This window comes from Pongo abelii, chromosome 19 (assembly GCF_028885655.2).
Source record: "Pongo abelii isolate AG06213 chromosome 19, NHGRI_mPonAbe1-v2.0_pri, whole genome shotgun sequence".
Lineage (NCBI taxonomy): Eukaryota > Metazoa > Chordata > Mammalia > Primates > Hominidae > Pongo > Pongo abelii.
The window spans coordinates 4,610,471-4,635,869 of NC_072004.2; the positions used below are offsets into that span (position 1 = coordinate 4,610,471).

The 25,399-nt window shown below is 52.8% G+C and overlaps 1 protein-coding gene across 2 annotated transcripts; it reads left to right on the forward strand.

The window, feature by feature from the left end:
* Positions 1-4: 4 nt before the first annotated feature.
* Positions 5-16,145, forward strand: PLD2 (phospholipase D2). 2 transcript variants are annotated; one of them, XM_002826875.5, is made up of 25 exons: positions 5-139; positions 686-795; positions 898-1,028; positions 1,188-1,330; positions 2,015-2,120; positions 2,211-2,276; positions 2,408-2,466; positions 2,606-2,698; positions 2,793-2,945; positions 3,722-3,871; positions 7,374-7,457; positions 7,590-7,668; positions 8,433-8,543; positions 8,721-8,891; positions 9,573-9,699; positions 9,890-10,008; positions 10,099-10,212; positions 10,961-11,065; positions 11,256-11,344; positions 11,453-11,566; positions 11,733-11,782; positions 12,059-12,193; positions 12,404-12,557; positions 14,512-14,626; positions 15,355-16,145. In XM_002826875.5, exons 2-25 carry the CDS (start codon positions 687-689, stop codon positions 15,577-15,579), a joined length of 2,802 nt encoding a protein of 933 aa, XP_002826921.3. In that variant the 5' UTR covers positions 5-139; position 686; the 3' UTR covers positions 15,580-16,145. The 2 variants fall into 2 exon arrangements, with proteins under 2 accessions (XP_002826921.3, XP_054391984.2); XM_054536009.2 differs by lacking the exon at positions 14,512-14,626 and having other exon boundaries at positions 7-139.
* Positions 16,146-25,399: the final 9,254 nt, after the last annotated feature.

The window sequence follows — 25,399 nt, forward strand, 5'->3', positions numbered from 1 at the left end:
GGCCGGGGGCCGTCCCGCCCCCGAGGGCAGGCCCTGAGCTGGGCTCCGCCCCGGCCCGCTGGGGCGTGGGCTCCGGCTGCGGCTCCGCTCTGCTCTCTTGGCTTGGGAACCCGCGCGGGCGCTGGCTCCGTCTGCCAGGGTGAGGGGGCCGGGAATGGGCGCGCAGGGGTCCCGGGTCTCGGAAATCGGGCGGGGACGGAACGGGCTCGGGCTGCGGGGCCTCCAGACTCAGTCGCACGCTCAGATTTCGGGATTTCTCCCCCGGGCTGGGATCGCGTAACTTCCTCATTCCCGCCTGGACCCCTGCCCCCGGCCCGCCTGGCCTGGCTTGAGCCCCGTAGCCGCGCGCTCTCCCGACCACCCGGGGCCGCTTCCCCGCGCAGCTGCTGCGCCGCCCTAGGTTGGAGCCTTCTGGGCCTGGCTGGGTGTTCCCCGGGGCTCTGGTTACGGGACGGGGCGGGGGTCGGGGGGCGGGACTGGGATTGTGGATGAAGGACTAAGGCAGGGGATGGGGGCTCAAAGGGGTTGGTGGGGCGTTGCAAACTGGTCAGGCGTCATCAGCGGGCGGTCAGGAGTCCGTGGGGGAAGAGGAGGATCTAGAAGAGATGGAGGACCTGCGGGAGTTAGGATGGGGGGCGGGTTCTGCAGGGCAGCTTGCCTCCCTAAGGCTTCCCAATGTTCCTAGGATGATGGCGACCCCTGAGAGCCTCTTCCCCACTGGGGACGAACTGGACTCCAGCCAGCTCCAGATGGAGTCCGATGAGGTGGACACCCTGAAGGAGGGAGAGGACCCAGGTACACAGGGAATATGGATGGCCCTCAGGGAGGAGAGGCGTTCGGGAGCCAGGGGGCTGGGGCCTGTTGGGGTCTACACTCCTCGACTTTCTTTCCTCCCAGCCGACCGGATGCACCCGTTTCTGGCCATCTATGAGCTTCAGCCTCTGAAAGTGCACCCCTTGGTGTTCGCACCTGGGGTCCCTGTCACAGCCCAGGTGGTGGGCACCGAAAGATATACCAGCGGATCCAAGGTGGCCAGACTGGCCCCAGGGAGGGGGAAAGGGAGGAGGGCCCGGAATGGATCCAAGGTGGCTCGGCTGGCCCCAGGGAAGGGGGAAAGGGAGGGCTGGCCAGAGTGGGGAGGCGGGGACCCACGCAGGGGACATCCATTCAGTTCCTCATACCCCTAGGTGGGAACCTGCACTCTGTATTCTGTCCGTTTGACTCACGGCGACTTTTCCTGGACAACCAAGAAGAAATTCCGTCATTTTCAGGAGCTGCATCGGGACCTCCTGAGACACAAAGTCTTGATGAGTCTGCTCCCTCTGGCTCGGTGAGGGTGACCAGACTGCTTCCTGTAGAGGGCAGTTGCCCCTCACCCTCCTTTCTATCTGTCTCACCCCGGGCCCACAACCTTTCCTCCCTGCAACTCTGGCCACTGTGCTGCCTCCGCTGACCCCAGTTAATAGGAAACTTTCCCTGCTCAGCTTTGCCTGTCCATGGTTCTGTGCCAGCATCTCAGTTGGGCCGGATGCCCAAAATGCTCTTGGCAGCCTCACCCTTTTCTAGTCTCCATTCCCAGGGTAGGGGGCCTTCCTTTTGCCAGCCTCTAGGCCTTTTGTTTGTTTTTTTGTTTTTGTTTTGTACAAGGTCTCCCTCTGTCACTCAGGCTAGAGCGCACTGGTATGGTCTTGGCTCATGGCAACCTCCTGGGCTCAAGCAGTCCTCCCATCTCAGCCTCCAGAGTAGCTAGGACCACAGCCACCACACCCAACTCATTTTTGTATATTTTGTAGAGATGGGGTGCTGCTATGTTGCCCAGGCTGGTCTTAAATTCCTGAGCTCAAGTGATCCACCTGCTGCAGCCTCCCCAAGTGCTGGGATTCCAGGCATGAGCCACCACGCCTGGCCACCTCCAGGCCTCTTCTTTTCCTCCAAGCCCCATCTCCAGTGTTTTCAGGAACCAGAGCACCCAGCCTCCCAGCTCTTACCTGACCTTCATCCAACCTTTCCACAGTTTTGCCGTTGCCTATTCTCCAGCCCGAGATGCAGCCAACAGAGAGATGCCCTCTCTACCCCGGGCAGATCCTGAGGGCTCCACCAGACATGCAGCCAGCAAACAGGTGGGACCAGATGCCAGGTCCTCCGGGAAGGCATTGGAGGTGCAAATGGCTCGGTCCCATCTGTCTCTCTCTCTCTCTTCTCCACTTCAGAAATACCTGGAGAATTACCTCAACCGTCTCTTGACCATGTCTTTCTATCGCAACTACCATGCCATGGTAAGGTCCAGGGGCCGATTTTAGATGTGGAGCAGGATTATCAGACCCTCAGGGGGAGGAGGGCCAGGGGCCCCAGGGTCTGAGGGGCTGAAAGCCAGGTGTCTCCTCTGGGCTTTTGTTTTCCTCTGCAGACAGAGTTCCTGGAAGTCAGTCATCTGTCCTTTATCCCAGACTTGGGCCGCAAAGGACTGTGAGTGTCTGGCCCCCTTCACCCAGGCATCCGTAGACATCGCTCTTAATTTCTCCCTGCCTGAGATTGGGGCAAGCAGTGCAGGGTGGGCTGGGGGTCTGGAGTCCTCATCCCGCCTCTCTTCCTGATTGTCCCACAGGGAGGGGATGATCCGGAAGCGCTCAGGTGGCCACCGTGTTCCCGGCCTCACCTGCTGTGGCCGAGACCAAGTTTGTTATCGCTGGTCCAAGAGGTACGGGCTATGGCTGAGCCAGCTGGGCAGTGGGTGGGGGTGAGGAAGAAGATTGCGAGGGCAGAGAGGAACACAGGGAGCCCTTCTGCTCTAGGTGGCTGGTGGTGAAGGACTCCTTCCTGCTGTACATGTGCCTCGAGACGGGTGCCATCTCATTTGTTCAGCTCTTTGACCCTGGCTTCGAGGTGCAGGTGGGGAAAAGGAGCACGGAGGCACGGCACGGCGTGCGGATCGACACCTCCCACAGGTGAGGCCTCCCTGGGGTGAGAGACACCAGCTGAGTGGTGAGCCAGCCCACGGCCTTGCTGGGAGGTGAGAAAGAGGGACCACAGGAGACAGGAAGGCTTTTCCACCTCCCCAGATCTGGACATAGTTTTGAACCAGGAACTGGTCTAGCCAGATGCTTGGGACTGCTCTTAGACTGGGCCCAGAGAAAGGGGATTAGTAGAAGCCTGGGAAGGGAACTGCTGACATAAATGAAATTCCATTTGTTCATTTGTTCATTCAACAAACCCGAGTGCCTGGTACAATACTGGTTGCTGATACAATACTAGGATCCAACTATGAGTAAGGTGGATACGGCCAGGCGCGGTGGCTCACACCTGTAATCCCAGCACTTCGGGAGGCCAAGGCGGGCAGATCACCTGAGGTCAGGAGTTCGAGACCAGCCCAGCCAACATGCTAAAACCCCGTCTCTACTGAAAATACAAAAATTAGCTGGGCGTGGTGGTGCGTGCCTGTAATCCCAGCTATTTGGGAGGCTGAGGCAGGACAATCGCTAAAAGCTGGGGTGCAGAGGTTGCAGTCAGCAGAGATCGTACCACTGCACTCCAGCCTGCGGGACAAGAGCTAAACTCTCTCTCAAAAATAAATAAATAAATAAGGCAGATACATACACGCCCTGTCCCTGTGGAGTTGTGATTAGGGACTAAGGGAGGAAGTGGGAAAGAAAGGGGAGGTCTCTAGGCAAGATCACAGGTATAGAGGGCGAGGATTTATGGACATCTCATCGTTCCCATCCAGGTCCTTGATTCTCAAGTGCAGCAGCTACCGGCAGGCACGGTGGTGGGCCCAAGAGATCACTGAGCTGGCACAGGGCCCAGGCAGAGACTTCTTACAGCTGCACCAGCATGACAGCTACGCCCCACCCCGGCCTGGGACCTTGGCCCAGTGGTGAGACATTGACATCCCTTCCGAGTTTGTCTGTGGCTTTCTTGACCCCCTGTGTAATTTCTGAGTCCTTCATCCTTTCTTTTATCTCATCTGAACCCTTCTGACCTCAATGACCTGCCCCATGACTTCTTTAATCTTCCTGACCTTTGACATCTTTAACCACATTGATCTCTCTGATGTCGCTCTGACCTTTCTGACCCCCACACTTGGTCATCTCTTCTGACCCTTGACCTCTCTAACCTCCTATAACCTTTTAAACCCCCCTCTACCATACTGACCCTCTCTGTTCTCTATGATCTTCTCAAATCTCTCTGATTTAGTCCTTCATTTAATAAATATTTTCTTTTCTTTTCTTTTTTTTTTTTTTTTGAGAGAGAGTTTTGCTCTATTGATCTGGCTCACTGCAACAACCTCCGCCTCCCAGGTTCAAGCGATTCTTCTGCCTCAGCCTCCCGAGTAGCTGGGATTACAGGCACCCACCACCACACCTGGCTAATTTTTGTATTTTTAGTAGAGACGGGGTTTCACCGTGTTGGCCAGGCTCTTCTTGAACTCCTGACCTCAGGTGATCCGCCCGCCTCGGCCTCCCGAAGTGCTGGGATTACAGGCGTGAGCCACCACACCCGGCCTTAATAAACATTTTTCTAAGCACCTAGCAGTGCTGGCAGTAAGACACAGGCCTCTCTGGGTTAGGGAAGTAGGTGATCAAATCGTGAAACAATGTGAACTTGCCATACTGGTGATAGGTAGAAGGTAACAAGCACAGACAGGAGGTACCTGATACAGCAGGGATATCAGGACAGGTTTCCACGAGGTGGTGACCCTCAGGTAGTCACCACCTGAGGGTCCACCTCTGATTGCTTTAAATCAGAGACTGACACAATATTAATTTTGTTGGGTTTTGTTTGAGACAGTGTCTTGCTCTGTCACCCAGGCTGGAGTGCAGTAGTGTGATCGTGGCTCACTGCAGCCTCGACCTCCCAGGCTCAAATCATCCTCCTGCCTCAGCCTCCCAAGTAGCTGAAACTACAGGCACATGCCATCACACCCAGCTAATTAAAAAAAATTTTTTTTACAAAAAATTTAAAAAATTAGCCGGGTGTGGTCTCAACTCCTGGGCTCAAGGGATCATCCTGCTTCAGCCTCCCCAAAGTGCTGGAATTGCAGCCATGAGCGACAGTGCCTGGCCTATATACTTTTTTTTTTTAAGGCAGAGTTTCGCTCTCGTTGCCCAGGCTAGCGTGCAGTGGCGCAATCTCAGCTTACTGCAACCTCAGCCTCCCCGGTTCAAGCAATTCTCCTGCCTTAGCCTCCCAAGTAGCTGGGATCACAGGTGTGTGCCACCACACCCAGCTAATTTTTTTTTTTTTTTTTTTTTTTTGAGATGGAGTCTGTCTCTGTCGCCAGGCTAGAGTGCAGTGGCACGATCCTGGCTCACTGCAACCTCTGACTCCCCGGTTCAAGTGATTCTCCTGCCTCAGCCTCCTGAGTAGCTAGGATTACAGGCATACGCCACCACGTCCAGCTAATTTTTGTATTTTTAGTAGAGCCAGGGTTTCACCATGTTGGCCAGGATGGTCTCGATCTCCTGACCTCGTGATCTGCCCACCTTGGCCTCCCAAAGTGCTGCGATTACAAGCATGAGCCACTGCACCTGGCTATAAACTTCTAAAACAGCCAAAACCAATCCACAGTGATGGAAATCAGATCAGGGTATGGGGAAAAGATTGCCTGTAGTGGGGCACAAAGGGAATATTCCAGGACGATAAAAATGTCCTATATTTTGATAGGACTGGTAATTGCATGGGAACATACACTTGCTGATCCTCATGGAACTATACAAGATAAAGAAAATGCAGAACAGTCCAGGCACAGAAGACAGAAATAGCTCAGGGTGTTTGGGAACCACTAGGACATATTGTTGTTACTGAGTGAGGAGAAGCAGTCAGAGGAGAAGCTGGGAGTCAGTGGCACCTGATCTCACAGGGTCCCATGTGCTAATATCACAGGCACATGTGATATTAGTCATGGAAGGAGGTTTTGTTTGTTCATTTGTTTTGTTTTGTTTTGTTTTGGTTTTTGAGATGGAGTCTGGCTCTGTCCCCAGGCTGGAGTGCAGTGGCGCGATACCGGCTCACTGCAGTCTCTGACCCCCTGGGTTCAAGCGATTCTCCTGCCTTGGCCTCCTGAGTAGCTGGGATTACAGGTGTGCACCATCATGCTCAGTTAACTTTCGTATTTTTAGTAGAGATAGGATTTCACCATGTTGGCCAGGCTGGTCACGAACCCCTGACCTTAAGTGATCCACTGGCTTCGGCCTCCCAAAGTGCTGGGATTACAGGCATGAGCCACCTCGCCCAGCCTTCCTGCATATTTTCACATGTGCATGCACGTGTTACTTTTGTTTCAACATAAATGAGATCATGCACCCTCTTCTGTGACTTATTTTTTCACTTAATACCTGTGTGAGAGATTAGACGCTTAGATTATTTCCCATTTTTCACTCTTACAAACAATGCAATGAACACAGTCTTTGCCTAAGCATTGTATAGGATGTATTCCTAGGCATGTAATTACTATGTATATTTAATGATATGAAAGGGTGTGTGCATTTAATATTTTGATACTGCCGGCCAGTCGCTTTGGCTCATGCCTGTAATCCCAGCACTTTGGGAGGCCAAGGCGGGTAGATCATTGAGGTCAGGAGTTCAAGACCAGCCTGGCCAACATGGCAAAAACCCGTCTCTACTAAAAATATAAAAATTAGCCAGGCATGGTGGCGGGCGCCTGTAATTTCAGTTACTTGGGAGGCTGAGACAGGAAAATTGCTTGAACCCAAGAGGCGGAGGTTGCAGTGAGCCAAGATCATGCCATTGCACTCCAGCCTGGGTGACAGTGCGGGACACCATCTCAAAAAAGCTATACATATATTTTTTGATACTGCCAAATTGTCTCCTAAAAGTTATATTCCCATAGTCTATGAGAATACCCACTTCCCCAGTATATTGAATATTCCCCAGCATATTGAATAACATTCAATATGCTGATATCGAATGTTACCAATGATTTGAATTATTACCAATCTAATGGATTTTTTAAATGTAATTTCATTTTAATTTCTTTGTTTACTAATGAAACTGAACATTTGCCACAATTGGCCATTTTAATTTCTCTGTGAACTGTCAGTTCTTACTCTTTGCTCATTTTTCAGTTGGCTCATGTGACTTTTTCTTGTCGATTTATTGGTGTTCTTTATGTATGATGTATTAATCCTCCCATTCTTTAGTTGATTAGGTTATTGTGTCTTTTTGTAATTTTTATTTGTATTTAGCGCATATGGGCAAACACTATTTTGATGTGTCTGATACCACTTGTGCTCTCTGATCATTTCTGATCTTTGACTTTGCTGTCACCTCTGACCCACGACTGTCCTCCGGTCTTCACTCTCCAGAGCTTTCTGGCTTCTGACTCCCCTGACCTCCTTGGCTTGGCCTCCCCCCAGGTTTGTGAATGGGGCAGGTTACTTTGCTGCTGTAGCAGATGCCATCCTTCGAGCTCAAGAGGAGATTTTCATCACAGACTGGTGGTGAGTGGGAAAAGGCCCCAACAACACGGGGCAGGATAGAGCCTGGGCAGATCAGCATTAGGAGGAGGGGGGGGGGGTGCAGCTGGTGGTCTGGGGCTTCGTTTGCCCCTAATCCACTGCCCTGAATCCCAGGTTGAGTCCTGAGGTTTACCTGAAGCGTCCGGCCCATTCAGATGACTGGAGACTGGACATTATGCTCAAGAGGAAGGCGGTGAGGACAGCAGTCAGGACGCAGGGGGAGGGGGTTGCCTGTGGGTGGAGGTTGATTAGCAGGGCTGCAGCCTGGGAGAAGCAGGGAGTCTGAGGCTTCAGGGGAGGGAAAAGTGCCCATCCTGGCCCAGCGCCTGTCAGGCATCACCTCCGCCCTCTCCCTCTGCCCTAAGGAGAACTGACAACTTCCTCTTCATGCTCCCTCCACCTGGCAGAGACTTTCCTCCCAGTATACATAATACTTTATTGTGTTATCTGGGGGTGTACATGTCTATCTCTCTCACTGGACTAGTTAATATCACTGTTCCACTACAAGGCACAGCACCTGCCATGGAGGGGGCATGTGTGGTGTTGACGGACAGGAAGAAGGATGCATGGATGATGCAGGGTGGCTGGGCAGGTGGATGGATAGAGGACAGAAAGGGTGATGGATGGAAGGATATGAGTTGGAAAGGTGGAGGGCTAGGAGGGTAGGCGGGTAGGTGGATGAATGATAGATGGTACATAAAGGGATGAGTAAATGCTTGGGAAGATGGATGGATGGATGATGAAGGGTGGGTGGATAGATGTGTGGATGGCTGAGTGGGTGAGCACACAGATGACATTTAGTCTAAGTCTGCGGCAAGCAGCAAAGCAGGGCATATGTGGCAGAGCCTCTAGGATCTCCAGACAGGCTGGAGGGACACACGTGGAAAAGGTCTGGGAGTGTAGAAAGGGGCTACTCTGGGAGAGGCGCTAGGATCTGATTCCCCAACTCACCACCAGGAGGAGGGTGTCCGCGTGTCTATTCTGCTGTTTAAAGAAGTGGAATTGGCGTTGGGCATCAACAGTGGCTATAGCAAGAGGGCGCTGATGCTGCTGCACCCCAACATAAAGGTGAATCTGGGCCTCAGAGACCCTCCCACATGACAGCCCTTCTCCCCACACTGTCCCAGCCCCCAGTGCTCCCGCTCCCTGACGGTCTCATCTTTCCATCTTTCCTCTCTCCCTCCCAGTACCTCCTGTTTTCCTTCACCTAAACCCACCCTCATGAACCCTCCATACCTGCTCCAGGTGATGCGTCACCCAGACCAAGTGACGTTGTGGGCCCATCATGAGAAGCTCCTGGTGGTAGACCAAGTGGTAGCATTCCTGGGGGGACTGGACCTTGCCTATGGCCGCTGGGATGACCTGCACTACCGACTGACTGACCTTGGAGACTCCTCTGAATCAGCTGCCTCCCAGGTAATCCCCCTGAGGCCTTCTGAGCACCCCCAAACTCAGATAAGCTCAGTCAACATCATTTCCCAGCTCCAGCCTTACCCCCTCAGTCATTCCAGGCCCTGCCCACCTCAGGGTTCCTCAGACTTTCTGGGACTCCAAGAACCCACTTTGAAAGTGCTGTAACTGGCCGGGAGCCGTGGCTCATGCCTGTAATCCCAGCACTTTGGGAGGCCAAGGCCGGTGGATCACCTGAGGTCTGGAGTTCGAGACCAGCCTGACCAACATGGTGAAACCCTGTCTCTACTAAAAATGCAAAAAATTAGCTGGGCATGGTGGCGGTTGCCTGTCATCCAAGCTACTCGGGAGGCTGAGGCAGGAAAATCACTTGAACCCAGGAGGCGGAGGTTGCAGTGAGCCGAGATCGGGCCACTGCACTCCAGCCTGGGCAACAGAGCGAGACTCCATCTCAAAAAAAAAAAAAAAAAGTGCTGTAACCCAGTCCTTTCCCCATTTTCACTGACCATCACCCCATTCCTCTAAAAGTGTCAAAGGCGGCTGGAGGGGAAGGCTGGGGAATCAGACCCTCTGTTTCATTCTTCCTCTCGGTCTCTGTCACTCTTTCAGTGCTCCTCTCTTTGGCCCTGGCTCTGTACAGCCCCATGACTTCCCCTTGCCCCTGGCTTGGGTATGTTCCCCCTACAGCCTCCCACCCCGTGCCCAGACTCGCCAGCCACCCCAGACCTCTCTCACAACCAATTCTTCTGGCTGGGCAAGGACTACAGCAATCTTATCACCAAGGACTGGGTGCAGCTGGACCGGCCTTTCGAAGGTGAAGCCTCCCACCCGCCAAAGCCCCAGACAGCTGAGAGCAGGGTCAGAAGCTGGGGCTGGTACTGAGAATGGGATGAGAGGGGTCAAGGGTAGTACAGCCCTCCCTCTGGCAGGCTCCTTCTCCCTGCCCCAAGTGTCCCAAGGAGTCCAGCCCTGACGTCTCCCCTGACTCTCCTGGGACCCCCCAGATTTCATTGACAGGGAGACGACCCCCCGGATGCCATGGCGGGACGTTGGGGTGGTCGTCCATGGCCTACCTGCCCGGGACCTCGCCCGACACTTCATCCAGCGCTGGAACTTCACCAAGGTGTTCATCCCCTCCGGTAGGGGCTGGAGGTAGGGAGGGAGCCAGGGCGGATTGGCACCTCCTGCTGACTCTGCCATCCCTCCACCTCAGACCACCAAGGCCAAGTACAAGACTCCCATGTACCCCTACCTGCTTCCCAAGTCGACCAGCACGGCCAATCAGCTCCCCTTCACACTTCCAGGAGGGCAGTGCACCACCGTACAGGTGAGGCCCCCCACTTCAGCCAGCCCTCCCCTTTGTCTCCTTCAGCCTAACACCCCAACCCAGTCTCCCTGGTATGAGAGCTGCCCACACTGTCCTTCTCTGTGGTTAAGAAGCACATCACGGCCGGGCGTGGTGGCTCACGCCTGTAATCCCAGCACTTTGGGAGGCCAAGGCAGGTGGATCACAAGGTCTGGAGATCGAGACCATCCTGGCTAACACGGTGAAACCCCATCTCTACTAAAAATACAAAAAATTAGCCAGGCATGGTGGTGCGCACCTGTAGTCCCAGCTACTAGGGAGGCTGAGGCAGGAGAATCGCTTGAACCCAGGAGGAGGATGTTGTAGTGAGCTGAGATCACGCCACTGCACTCCCACCTGGGCACCAGAGCAAGACTCCATCTCAAAGATTAAGATAAAATAAAAGGCCGGGTGCAGTGGCTTACGCCTGTAATCCCAGCACTTTGGGAGGCCGAGGCGGGCGGATCACGAGGTCCAGAGATCGAGACCATCCTGGCTAACACCATGAAACCCTGTCTCTACTAAAAATACAAAAAATTAGCCAGGCGTGGTGGCGGGCACCTGTGGTCCCAGCTACTTAGGAGGCTGAGGCAGGAGAATGGCGTGAACCTGGGAGGCGGAGCTTGCAGTGAGCGGAGCTCATGCCACTGCACTCCAGCCTAGGCGACAGAGCGAGACTCTGTCTTAAAAAAGAAAAAAAATGAAGCACATCGCATTCACCATTCCCTAGGTCTTGCGGTCAGTGGACCGCTGGTCAGCAGGGACTCTGGAGAACTCCATCCTCAATGCCTACCTGCACACCATCAGGGAGAGCCGGCACTTCCTCTACATTGAGGTCTGACCGGGAGGAGGTGGGGGAGAGCATGCAAGGGGTGTCCCAGGAGAGAGACCTGGGGAATGAGTGGAGTCAGTCATCGAGGGCTGGTGGAGCAGAAGCAGACGCCTGGAGCCTGGGACCAAGGCTGTAGGCCGAGGACAGGGCCAGGGGCCAGGCTGCTGATGTCTGTCTCTGGTTCTTGCCCCAGAATCAGTTCTTCATTAGCTGCTCAGATGGGCGGACGGTTCTGAACAAGGTGGGCGATGAGATTGTGGACAGAATCCTGAAGGCCCACAAGTAAGGTGGACTGTCAGGAAGGTGGGGACTGTGGGTGTGGTTTGAGCCCAGTTGAAGGGGGTGGGGTTTGAGGGACCAGTCGCACCTCTGGCTCCACCTTCTCCCCAGACAGGGGCAGTGTTACCGAGTCTACGTGCTTTTGCCGTTACTCCCTGGCTTCGAGGGTGACATCTCCACAGGCGGTGGCAACTCCATCCAGGCCATTCTGCACTTTACTTACAGGTGACCCCCCAGGCCGACTCCAGCTCTCAGTGGCCCCATCCCACCCGTGTCCCCCTCCTGATTCTGTCCTGATCCCTTCCTGCTGGGCCTTAAAGGAGGGCCACCTCTCCTGCGCTCCCCTCCCCTCTGCCAGCCTCCACTTCTCTCCCTCTTTCTTTTCTCTCAGGACCCTGTGTCGTGGGGAGTATTCAATCCTGCATCGCCTCAAAGCAGCCAGTGAGTGCTGGGGGCTGGGGGCTCAAGCCCTGGGCCCCTGGAAGAGGGAGATTGGGGCGCTGGAGGCCTGGGGGTGGGGGAAGGAGGCTGTCATTCCTGTGAGCCTCTGATGCTATGCAGGCCATAGCTGGCCTTTCACCGCAGGGAGAAGGAGAGAGACCAGACTCTATGTAGGAAGAGCTTCTGGAGTGAGAGGAGGTGGGACAGGGCCCTGTCTGCACACAGAGCCACCTCTCACCTCACTTCCCCTCCTGTCACACCACCTCTTGTACGCAGTGGGGACAGCATGGCGGGACTATATTTCCATCTGCGGGCTTCGTACCCATGGAGAGCTAGGCGGGCACCCCGTCTCGGAACTCATCTACATCCACAGCAAGATGCTCATCGCAGATGACCGGACAGTCATTATCGGTCAGTGCCGGATCTGGGCCCCTGGCAGGGAGAGGGTGTGGGGACAGGCAAAGAGATGAGAGGTGGGATGACAGAGACTGCAGCTGAGGCTCACGTAGGGGTGGAGGGTCCAAGAAGGAATGTTGCAGGCCAGTGCTTTGGTAGAGGGGATGGGGTACTGGGGGGAGTGCCCTGGGCCCAAGCAGACAGTGTGCCCCGCATCCACCCCAGGTTCTGCAAACATCAATGACCGGAGCTTGCTGGGGAAGCGGGACAGTGAGCTGGCCGTGCTGATCGAGGACACAGAGACGGAACCATCCCTCATGAATGGGGCAGAGTATCAGGCGGGCAGGTTTGCCTTGAGTCTGCGGAAGCACTGCTTCAGGTAGAGCTGGGGCGGGGTGCTACAGGATGGGAGGGAGATGGGGGCGTCTGCCTTTTGAGCAGGACGAAAGGTAGCACCGCATAGGTGCTCCCGGAGCCAGAGGTAGAGGCAGTACTAGATTCTCAATAGGCAAGGCTGGGCGCGGCAGCTCCCGCCTCTAATCCCAGCACTTTGGGAGGCCAAGGCGGGTGGATTGCCTGAGGTCAGGATTTCGAGACCAGCCTGGCTAACATAGTGAATCTCGTCTCTACTAAAAATACAAAAAATCAGCTGGGTGTGGTGGCGGGCGCTTGTGATCCCAGCTACTCGGGAGGCTGAGGCAGGAGAATCACTTGAATCCAGGAGGCGGAAGTTGCAGTGAGCCGAGATCACGCCACTGCACTCCAGCCTGGGCGACGGAGCGTGACTGCCTCCAAAAAAAAAAAAAAAAAAAAATCAGTAGGCAGACTAATCAGTTTAGAGTATCAGTAAAGCAGGAACACCAAAAAAAAAAATGAGAAAAAAATCTTTTTTTTTTGAGATGGAGTTTTGCTCTTGTTGCCCAGGCTGGAGTGCAATGGCGAGATCTCAGCTCACCGCAACCTCTGCCCCAGGTTCAAGCGATTCTTCTGCCTCAGCCTCCCGAGTAGCTGGGATTACAGGCATGCGCCACCACGCCCCGCTAATTTTGTATTTTTAGTAGAGATGGGGTTTCGCCGTGTTGGTCAGGCTGGTCTCGAACTCCCGACCTCAGGTGATCCACCCACCTCGGCCTCCCAAAGTGCTGGGATTACAGGCGTGAGCCACTGCACCTGGCCACGAAAGAAAAAATCTTTTTTGTTGTTGTTGTTGTTGAGACACGGTTTCACTCTTGTCGCCCAGGCTGGAGTGCAATGGTACAATCTTGGCTCACTGCAACCTCTGCCTCCTGGGTTCAAGCAATTCTTCTGCCTCAGCCTCCGGAGTAGCTGGGATTACAGGCACCCACCACCACGCCCAGCTAATTTTTTTATATTTAGTAGAGACAGGGTTTTGCTGTGTTGGCCAAGCTGATCTTGAACTCCTGACCTCAGGCTTCGGCCTCCCAAAGTGCTGGGATTACAGGCATAAACCACCGCCCCTAGCCAAAAAAAAAAAAAATCTTTTGTGTTTTGTTTGTTTGTTTTGTTTTTGAGACAAGTCGCTCTGTCACCCAGGCTGGAGTGCAGTGACACGATCTTGGCTCACTGCAAGCTCCGCCTCCCGGGTTCACACCATTCTCCTGCCTCAGCCTCCCAAGTAGCTGGGATTACAGGTGCCCGCCACCACGCCCGGCTAATTTTTTGTATTTTTAGTATAGATGGGGTTTCACCGTGTTAGCCAGGATGGTCTTGATCTCCTGACCTCGTGATCCGCCCGTCTCGGCCTCCCAAAGTGCTGGGATTACAGGCGTGAGCCACCGCACCCGGCCAAAAAAAAAATCTTTTAAAAGTAATTTTTTAAAGCATCAAGGTAGTCATCGAAGTCAAGACAAATCAGAACTCTGTTGGCTTCTTTTACACTTATTTTACTATTTTATATTGCATTTATTTTGTTTTTGTTTGTTTGTTTGTTTTGAGATAGGGTCTTGCTCTGTCACCCAGCTGGAGTTCAGTGGCGTTACCACAGCTCACTGCAACCTCGACTTCCCCAGCTCAAGTGATCCTCCCACTTCAGCCTCCCGAGTAGCTGGGACTACAGGCACATGCCACCACGCCTGGCTAATTTTTGTATTTTTTTGTAGAGATGGGGTTTTGCCATATTGCCCAGGCTGGTCTTGAATTCCTGAGCTCAAGCAATCCACCGGCCTCGTCCTCCCAAAGTGCTGGGAATACAGGCGTGAGCCACCGTGCCCAGCCAATTTTGAATTACCTGAGTAGGGACAATGTAACTTTTCTGGTACTCAGGTTCCCTATGGATCTTAATCTGGCCCTGCTGGGACCCCTTTCTCCTATAGTGTGATTCTTGGAGCAAATACCCAGCCAGACTTGGATCTCCAAGACCCCATCTGTGATGACTTCTTCCAGTTGTGGCAAGACACGGCTGAGAGCAACGCCAATATCTATGAGCAGGTGGGAACTTGGGAGGGAAGCAGTAGAGTGGCCTGGGGAAATTTGTAGATTATCCTGCTCAGGGTAGGATGGAGAGAAGCTCTACCACACAGTCATTCTGGGAAGGGGGATGAGGGCCTGGGGACATTTGCTATCAAGAGATTTAGTGGCCCAGGCCGGGTACAGTGGCTCATGCCTGTAATCCCAGCACTTTGGGAGGCCGAGGTGGGTGGATCGCCTGAGGTCAGGAGTTTGAGACCAGCCTCCCAACATGGCGAAACCCCGTCTCTACTAAAAATACAAAAAAATTAGCTAGGTGTGGCTGGGAGGCTGAGGCAGGAGAATCTCTTGAACTCAGGAGGCAGAGGTTTCAGTGAGCCGAGATCACGCCATTGCACTCCAGCCGCCTGGGCAACAAGAGCAAAACTCTGTCTCAAAAAAAAAAAAAGTACAAAAGTTAGCCGGGCATGGTGGTGGGTTCCTGTAATCCCAGCTACTCGGGAGGCTGAGGCAGGAGAATCACTTGAATCCAAGAGGTGGAGATTGTAGTGAGCTGAGATCGCACCATTGCACTCCAGCCTGGGCGAAAAGAGTGAAACTCCGTCTCAAAAAAAAAAAAAGAGAGTTAGTGGCCCAGGGTCAACGGGAGTATGGAGAGATGGTATGGGGGAAGGGGTCTAGCCTAGTTGGACTTAGATTGTTGGGAGAGTCTCCACAAGCCTCATTGGCGTCCATGCCCCTGCCCACAGATCTTCCGCTGCCTGCCGTCCAATGCCACGCGTTCCCTGCGGACTCTCCGGGAGTACGTGGCCGTGGAGCCCTTGGCCACAGTCAGTCCCCCCTTGGCTCGGTCTGAGCTCACCCAGGTCCAGGGCCACCTGGTCCATTTCCCCCTCAAGTTCCTAGAGGATGAGTCTTTGCTGCCCCCGCTGGGTAGCAAGGAGGGCATGATCCCCCTAGAAGTGTGGACATAGTTGAGGCTCCCGTCAGGGAGAGGTCACCAGCTGCTGTGCCCCACCAGGTCTGGCTCCCTGCCCGTTAACCCCAAGGACTGAGGGCAGTGCCCTTTGAGATCTGGGGAGGCAGGCATTCCTGAAGGGAACTAGAGGTGTCACAGAGGACCCTTATGTGAGAAATAGCTGAAGAGGGCACTCCGAACCTTGGGCTGGGGAGGAGGAGAGAGTCCCAGAGCTCATCCCCCCTGCTGCCCAGTGCAAACCACTTCTCCATGCTGCAAAGGAGAAGCACAGCTCCTGCCAGGGTGAGCAGGGTCAAGCCTCTTATTCCAGGAGAAGGGGGCTCTGCCCCAGGCGCTACTACCCATTGTTCCCTTCCTCCTCCTGCCCTTGAACCCCCTCCCTGTCCCAGGGCCCTCCCAGCCCATTGCTGCCAAGGTGGAGGGAAGGATAAAGCCACTTGTGGCTTCAGCCCTCACCAGGGGAAGGAAGGAGGGTACATTAGCTCCCTCCACCAGCCTGCTGACAGACACTAACTCTGTATCCGTTCAATAAGCATTTCATAAATAAAGGTGTAGAAAAGGTTCATGCGTCTTCCTTGGAGGAACTAAGTGCTTGTTCCAGCCTCCCGTTCCTGCCCACATGGGGCACCAGTCCCCTTCACCTTATCTCCACCCTCCTCCGTTCTTCTTTCTCCTCTCCCCACCTCTGTTCTACCTATCTGTGGCTTTGGGAGCTCGGTCACCTGGCTCCGGAGAGGAGAAGGTGTTGACACAGTGACGCCTGGGTAGAAGGACGGGCAGGGCCCAACCAGGGCACCTGGAGAACTGTGAAGCTGCTATCACCACTGCAGGTGAGGGAGATGCTCTGAGAAGGACCTGGAGAGGCTGCCTCTTGTTCAAGCAACAGCCCTGGTAGAGGCTTAATGAAGGCCCTGTGGGAGTGGCTGAGGGTATAGGCTTGAGGTCAGGAAGAACTGGACCCAAATCCTGGACTCCTCAAGGAGAAGCTAGGTGAACTTGTCAAGTCATATCACTTCCCTGGGCCTCAGTGGTCCCAGCTGGGAAATGGGAATAATACCGACATGACTAGCTTTCTGTCAAGACTCAGCCATTGACTTAAATATTTATTGATTCCCTGCTATTTGCCAGCTCTGTTCTAGACTCACAGAAGTGAGTGCAACAAAGTCCTCACCCATATGGCACTTCTATTCTGGAGCCTCACTGTCCAGTACAGTAGCCACTAGCCACTAGACACGTTTGGCTATTTCTATTTATTATTATTATTATTATTATTTTGAGACGGAGTCTTCTCTGTCACCCAGGCTGGAGTGCAGTGGCATGATCTCAGCTCACTGCAACCTCCACTTCCCGGGTTCAAGTGATTCTCCTGCCTCAGCCTCCCGAGTAGCTGGGACTACAGGTGTGTGCCACCACGCCCAGCTCATTTTTTTTTTTTTTTTTTTTTTTTGAGACAGAGTCTTGCTCTGTCGTGCAGGCTGGAGTGTAGTGGCGTGATCTCAGCTCACTGCAACCTCCACCTCCTGGGCTCAAGCGATTCTCCTGCCTCAGCCTCCTGAACAGCTGGGATTACAGGCGCCCACCACCATGCCTGGCTTATTTGTATATTTTTAGTTGGCCAGGCTGGTCTCGAACTCCTGACCTCATCATCCGCCCACCTCAGCCTCCCAAAGTGCTGGGACTACAGGCGTGAGCCACTGCACCCGGCCTAATTTTTGTATTTTTAGTAGAGACGGGGTTTCGCTATGTTGGCCAGGCTGGTCTCGAACTCTTGACCTCAGATGATTCACCCACCTCAGCCTCCCAAAGTGCTGGGATTACAGGTGTGAGCCACCGTGCTGGGCCTGGCTATTTCAATTTAAGTGAATTAAAATTAGAATTAAAAATTCAGGGGCTGGGTGCAGTGGCTCACGCCTGTAATCCCAGCACTTTGGGAGGCCAAGGTGGGTGGATCACTTGAGGTCAGGAGTTCGAGACCAGCCTGGCCAACATGGTGAAACCCTGTCTCTACAAAAATAAAAAAATTAGCCGGGGATGATGGCGGGTGCCTGTAATCCCAGCTACTCAGGAGGCTGAGGCATGAGAATTGCTTGAATCCAGGAGGTGGAACTTGCAGTGAGCCGAGATTGCAACCACTGCATTCCAGGCTGGGCAACAGAACAAGACTTTGTCTCAAAAAAATATTTAGTCCCTTAAACTAGCTGCATTTCAAGTGCTCAGTAGTCACTTGTTGCTAGTAACTAACATATTGGACAGTGCAAGTATAGGCTATTTCCATTACTGCACAGAGTTCTACTGGACAGCCCTCTGCCCAGAGGGAAGAGGTGGAAAATATGGCAAGGTCTATGGAAGCATATTGCACATACCAAACTGGGAATGGTTACCTTCCAGGAGAGGTACACAGAGAGAATGTCACTGGTAACAATGGTAACTCTTTTTTTGATGGGTAGGGGCAGACAGAGTCTTGTTCTGTCCCCCAGGCTGGAGTGCAATGGCACAATCATAGCTCATTGCAATGTTGAACTCCTGGACTCAAGAGATCCTCCTGCCTCAGCCTCCTGAATAGATGGGACTATAAGCATGTGCCACCACACCTGGCTAATATTTTTATTTTTTGTAGAGATGGCGTCTTGCTATGTTGCTCAAGCTGGTCTTGAGCTCCTGGGCTTAAGTCCTCTTCCCACCTCAGCCTCCTAAAATGCTGAGATTACAGGCATAAATAGCACCTGGCCCTTTTTATTTCTTTTCTTTTTTTTTTTTTTTCGAGATGGAGTCTTGCTCTGTTGCCCAGGGTTGCCCAGGCTGGAATGCAGTGGCACGATCTCAGCTCACTGCACCCTCCGCCTCCCAGGTTCAAGCAATTCTCCTGTCTCAGCTGCCTGAGTAGCTGGGACTACAGGCATCCACTACCACGTTTGGCTAATTTTTTTTTGTATTTTTAGTAGAGACAGAGTTTCACCATGTTGGCCAGGCTGGTCTTGAACTCCTGACCTCAGGTGATCCACCCTCCTCAGCCTCCCAAAGTGCTGGGATTACAGACACAAGCCACAGCACCTGGCCCCTTTTATTTCTTAAACTGAGTGTATATAAAAGCTGGGCATGGTGGCTAAAGCCTGTAATCCCAGCTATTCAGGAGTCTGAGGCAGGAGGACCAAGAGTTCAAGCTCAGCCTGGGCAACATAGCAAGACCCCCATGTCTAAAAATTTCTTAATTAAAAAAACATAAACACACGTATATATTCATAACTTTTTGTATGTCTGAAATATTTTATTTTTGTTCCTTTTTATTTTTTAGAGACAGGGTCCCGCTTTGCGGCCCAGGCTAGAGTGCAGTGGTGCAATCACAGCTCACTGCAGCTTCGACTTCCTGGGCTCAAGCAATCCACCTCAGCCTCCAGAGTAGCTGGGACTACAGGTGCGTGCCATGGTGCCCAGCTTATTTATTGTTTCATTTTTGAGACAGGCTCTCAGTCTGTTGTTAAGGCTGGAGTGCAGTGCAGTGGTGTAAGGGCTCATTGCAGTCTGGACCTCCCGGGCTCAATTGATCCTTCCACCTCAGCCTCCTGAGTAGCTGGGATTACCGGCAGGCACCACCGTGCCTGGCTAATTTTTGTATATTGTAGTAGAGACAGGGTTTCACCGTGTTGTACAGGCTGGTCTCAAACTCCTGACCTCATGATCCACCCTCCTCGGCCTCCCAAAGTGCTGGGATTAGAGGCATGAGCCACCGTGCCTGGCCCAAAATATTTTCTTTTTTTTTTTTTTTTTTGAGACAGAGTTTCACGCGTTGCCCAGGCTGGAGTGCAATGGCGCGATCTTGGCTCACCACAACCTCCTCCTCCCAGGTTCAGGTGATTCTCCTGCCTCAGCCTCCCGAGTAGCTGGGATTAGAGGCATGTGCCACCACACCCGGCTAATTTTATACTTTTTAGTAGAGACGAGGTTTCTCCATGTTGGTCAGGCTGGTCTTGAACTCCCGACCTCAAGTGATCAGCCCGCCTTGGCCTCCCAAAGTACTGGGATTACAGGCGTGAGCCACCGCGCCCGGCCCCAAAATATTTTCAATTCGAAAAAAATGTAGGTCGGGCACGGTGGCTCACGCCTGTAATCCCAGCACTTTGGGAGGCCGAAGTGGGCGGATCACAAGGTCAGGAGATCGAGACCATCCTGGCTAACACGGTGAAACCCCGTCTCTACTAAAAATACAAAAACAGCCAGGCGTGGTGGCAGGCGCCTGTAGTCCCAGCTACTGGGGAAGCCGAGGCAGGAGAATCACTTGAACCCAGGAGGCGAAGGTTGCAGTGAGCTGAGATCGCGCCATTGCACTTCAGCCTGGGCGACAGAGCGAGATTCCATCTCAAAAAAAAAAAGAAAGAAAAAAATGTAGCACAAGTCCTGGCTCTTGCCCTTCATTCCCACAGCCTCATGCCCCAGTCTCAGAACTGACCGCAGATGCAGGAGGAAACCGAGGGGGGTGAAGTATGGAGATTAGGAAGCCTTCCTGGAAGAGAGATGTGCTGGGTGGGTGAGGCATGAAGAGGGGATGATGTTGCTCTGCCGGAGCGAGTTCAGCCCTCAGTCCTCACGAGAAGCTAAAGAAGCTACTTCTGTGCCAGAATTCTCCCCTCCTACATATAGCGGTCTCCTGGTGCTAATTGGCATCCTGTTAATTAGCCTCATTGTCAGCACTAACTGCCTCTTTCCCCAGGGGGACCATTACCTCATTCACGGTGGAGTGAGAGAGGCAGCGGCGGTTGCCCCAGGCTGGGCCAGGGGTGCCGAGGGCTTCTGCTTCAAACTCTCTGCCTTCGCCTCCCTAGTCCTGGAGGTTTTTGTTTGTTTGTTTTGGGTTTTTTTGAGATGGAGTCTTGCTCTGTCACCCAGGCTGGAGTGCAGTGGCACAATCTTGGCTCACTGCAATCTCCACCTCCCGGGTTCAAGCAATTCTCCTGCCTCAGCCTCCCGAGTAGCTGGGATTACAGGTCCCCCGCACCGTGCCCGGATAATTTTTGTATTTTTAGTAGACACGGGGTTTCACCATGTTGGCCAGGCTGGTCTGGAACTCCTGATCTCGTGATTCATCTGCCTCAGCCTCCCAAAGTGCTGGGATTGCAGGCATGAGCCACTGTGCCCGGCCTAGTCCTGGAGTTTTTTAAATGGAGACCAACCATAGTGAGGGGGGGTGGGCGGTGGAAGCAGAGGGCTTAGAATCAGAAGAGTTGGCTCTAAACCCAGAATGGAAAGAGTAGCCTCTATGACTGAGGCATTAGTAAATTTATTGAGGACCTAGTATATGCTAAGTGCTTTACATATATTACTTTATCCTAACCTCCCTATTATTATCTCCATTTTACAGATGACAGAGTTGAGCCTCAGAGAGGTTAGTGATTTGCCTAAAGCACTATCTCCAAATTCTATGCTTTTTTCTACTATCCCATGGTCTTGACTTTGAACTGCTACAGTGCCCACCCAGACAACAGATGCCTTCATTACTTTTTTTTTTTTTGAGACGGAGTCTCGCTCTGTCGCCCAGGCTGGAGTGCAGTGGGGTGATCACAGCTCAATGCAACCTCAGCCTCCCGGGTTCAAGCGATTCCCCTGCCTCAGCCTCCCGCCTAGCTGGGATTACAGTTGCACACCACCACGCCCGGCTAATTTTTGTATTTTTCGTAGAGACAGGTTTTCACCATATTGGTCAGGCTGGTCTTGAACCCCTGACCTCAGGTGATCCACCCGCCTCAGCCTCCCAAAGTGCTGGGATTACAGGCATGGGCCACAGCGCCTGGCCACCTTCATTGCTTAAGTATTAGTGATTTTCTTTCTTTTGTTTATTTTTTTAAGTATTACTGATTTTCTAGTGGGTGCCAGGCCATGTGCTGAACAAGACTAATATTATTCCTGCTTTTAAGGAGATTCAAAAGACATTTACAATTCAAATCATTAAATGTTACCATGGACTAAAGCCAGGCAGCTAAAACAGAAGAACCAAACTTAGTCTTGGTGAGTCAAGGAACGCTTCATGGAGGAGGTGATTTAGACACATAGGACAAAGCAAAGCATGGTGAGAGTGGGCATGGCCAAGATGCTAGGGAATATTCCAAGGAGAAAACAGAGTACATGCAAAGGTTGGGGGAGAGAAAGTTGAGTTCTGGGAAGTGAGTAGAGTATTTCAGTATGGCTGGAAAATGTGAGGTCTAATAGTTGAGTATTGAAAAATAAGGCAGGCACCAAGCAGGGTGGTTCATGCCTATAATCTCAGCAACTCAAGAGCCTGAGGCAGGATTATCACTTGAGCCCAGGAGTTGGAGGCTGCCGTAAGCCATGATCATGCCACTGCACTCTAGCCTGGGTGATAGAGCAAGACCCCAACTCCTAAAGAAACAAACCGTTAACAAAGAAAAAGAAGGCAAGAAGAGCCAGCAGAATCTTTTTTTTTTCTTTTTATTATTATTATTATTATTATACTTTAGGCTCTATGGTACATGTGTGCAACGTGCAGGTAAGTTACATATGTATACATGTGCCCTGCTGGTGCGCTGCACCCAGCCAGCAGAATCTTGAAGGGTCTTTGATGCTACACTTTATCTGCTTTTTTTTTTTTAAAACGAGACAGAGTCTCACACTGTCGCCCAGGCTGGAGTACAGTGGTGCAATCTCAGCTCACTGCAACCTCTGCCTCCTGGGTTCAAGCAATCCTCTTGCCTCAGCCTCCCGAGTAGCTGGGATTACAGGCACACCCCACCACACCCGGCTAATTTTTTGTATTTTCAGTAGAGACGGCATTTCACCATGTTGGCCAGGCTGGTCTCGAACTCCTGATCTCAGGTGATCCACCTGCCTCGGCCTCCCAAAGTGCGGGGATTACAGGTGTGAGCCACCATGCCCAGCCAATCTGGTTTTTGTTTTGTTTTGTTTTGAGACGGAGTTTCGCTCTTGTTGCCCAAGCTGGAGTGCAATGGCATGATCTCGGCTCACCACAACCTCCGCCTCCCAGGTTCAAGAGATTCTCCTGCCCCGGCCTCCTAAGTAGGTGGGATTACAGGCATGCGCCACCACACACGGCCAATTTTGTATTTTTAATAGAGACGGGGTTTCTCCATGTTTGTCAGGATGGTCTTGATCTCTTGACCTCGTGATCCGCCTGCCTTGGCCTCCCAAAGTGCTGGGATTGCAGGCATGAGCCACCACGCCTGGCCAATTTTTTTTTTTTCTTTTTTGAGACGGAGTCTCACTCTTGTCGCCCAGGCTGGAGTGCAGTGGCACCATCTCGGCTCACTGCAAGCTCCGCCTCCGGGGTTCACGCCATTCTCCTGCCTCAGCCTCCAGAGTAGCTGGGACTACAGGTGCCCACCACCACGCCCGGCTAATTTTTTTTTGTATTTTTGGTAGAGACGGGGTTTCACCGTGTTAGCCAGGATGGTCTTGATCTCCTGACCTCGTGATCCTCCCGCCTCGGCCTCCCAAAGTGCTGGGATTACAGGCGTGAGCCACCGCGCCCGGCTTTTTTTTTTTTTTGAGACGTTGTCTTGCTCTGTCACCCAGGCTGGAGTGCAGTGGCAGGTTTTCGGCTCACTGCAACCTCTGCCTCCCGGGTTCAAGCGATTCTTCTGCATCAGCATCCCAAATAGCTGGGATTACAGGCGCCTGCCACCACGCCTGGCTAATTTTTGAATTTTTAGTAGAGACGTGGTTTCACCATGTTGTCCAGGCTGGTCTCAAACCCCTGACCTCAGGTAATCTGCTCGTCTCGGCCTCCCCAAAAGTGCTGAGATTACAGGCGCGAGCCACCGTGCCCAGCCAATTTTTTGTATTTTTAATAGAGACGGAGTTTCACCATGTCTGCCAGGCTTGGCCGGGTGTGGTGGTTCATGCCTGTAATCCCTGCACTTTGGGAGGCCAAGGCAAGTGGATCACCTGAGGTCAGGAGTTCGAGACCAGCCTGGCCAACATGATGAAACCCCGTCTCAACTGAAAATACAAAAAATTAGCTGGGCGTGGTGGCATGCACCTGTAATCCCAGCTACTCAGGAGGCTGAGTTAGGAGAATTGCTTGAACCTGGGAGGCGGAGGTTGCAGTGAGCCAAGATTGTGCCACTGCACTCCAGCCTGGGCAACGAGAGCAAAACTCTGTCTCCACCAAGGTGACATTTTCCACCCTGTGTCCTGTTCCCCAATAAAAACAAATTCACAAAAAAACTAAACTAAACTAAAACTGTCTCAAAAACAAACAAACAAACAAACAAAAAACCCCACCATGTTGGCCAGGCTGGCCTCCAACTCCTGGCCTCAAGGGATCCTGTAATCTCCGCACTTTGGGAGGCCGAGGCGGGCAGATCACTTGAGGCCAGGAGTTTGAGACCAGATTGGGCGACATGGCAAAGCCCCATTTCTACAAAACATATAAAAATTAGCCAGGCGTAGTGGCATGCGCTGCCTGTAGTCCTGGCTACTTGGGAGGCTGAGGCTGGAGGATAGCTTGAGCCCAGAAGCTTGAGGTTGCAGTGAGCAGAGATCATGCCATTGTACTCCAGCCTGGGTGACAGAGCGAGACTTTGTCTTTAAAAAAAAATAGAGGCTGGGCGCGGTGGCTGACGCTTGTAATCCCAGCACTTTGGGAGGCCGAGGAGGGCGGATCACGAAGTCAGGAGATCGAGACCATCCTGGCTAACACGGTGAAACCCCGTCTCCACTAAAAATACAAAAAATTAGCCGGGCGAGGTGGCGGGCACCTGTAGTCCCAGCTACTTGGAAGGCTGAGGCAGGAGAATGGCGTGAACCCGAAAGGCGGAGCTTGCAGTGAGCTAAGATCACGCCACTGCACTCCAGCCTGGGCGACAGAGCGAGACTCTGTCTCAAAAAAAAAAAAAAAAAAATAGAATTGACTCGAAGGAGTCAGGCCGGAAGGCCAAATAGGAGATGAATGGGGATAGCGGCTTGAATAAGGGCAGTGGCAAGGAAAATGGGCTAGGGGTTAGGGAAGGGGGCCGACTGGCTGTGCATCCAAATGCTAAGAAGGGTCCAGAAAGGAATGTGTTCAGCTATTTTCCAAGGACTTCTAAATTAAACTCTCTTAAATGATGTTTATATTAAGGCTGGTGGTGGAGTCTTTCAGAGGCAGTGTTGGTGCTAGAAGAGCTCTTGAGGATCATACAGCCTCCTCCCTCAATTTTACAGTGAAAGAAAACCTCAGAGAAGCAAAGCAACTTGCTCAAGGTCACACAGCATTTCAGTGGTAGAACATGACTCGTGGTTCTTAGATAGCATTACCCCGCCTCCACTGAGGCTAATGGCTGTAGGCGCTGTGCCAACATGACTAGATCTAAGGTGACCCAAGCAATATTTTAAGGGACTGAACGCAGATTCCCTCTCTTCCCCTTCGCCACCCCTTCCTCCACGCGCGACTCTAGTGATCAATGAATAATTGTTGAAACAGTTCCTTTGTGCAGAACACTTTCTTAAAAGAGGTGCAGAGATACACGTCTGCGGTAGGATTCCTTATCCTGAGATCTGGGAGCTTCTTGATGCTTCCCCAACCTGCTAGGTGAGGGTGGAAAGGGCAATCCTGAGGCAGCCGGTGCCCCTCCTCTGCCCCCCAACTCCCACGTGCTTTCTCCAGCCAAGTTCTCACGGAGTGGCCCCTCCCTCAGCGGCTCCACTGTTGCCATAGCAATTGGGTGGGTGGACAGCCCGTCCTATCTAGAGGCCACCCAGCCCTCGCGTGGGGAGTTACCATAACAACCCCCTAGTAATAGAGGGGGTTGGGTACCGCCCCCTTCCCCCGCACATGGAAAGGTGGGTGGCTTGATTGGCAGCTGGGC

Coding starts and splice junctions, on each gene's coding strand:
- PLD2 (XM_002826875.5), top strand. CDS start 687: ATGATGGCGACCCCTGAGAGCCTCTTCCCCACTGGGGACGAACTGGAC. Junction 3,872..7,373: donor CCTGGGACCTTGGCCCAGTG/GTGAGACATTGA, acceptor GCCTCCCCCCAG/GTTTGTGAATGGGGCAGGTT. Junction 12,558..14,511: donor CTGCGGAAGCACTGCTTCAG/GTAGAGCTGGGG, acceptor TTTCTCCTATAG/TGTGATTCTTGGAGCAAATA.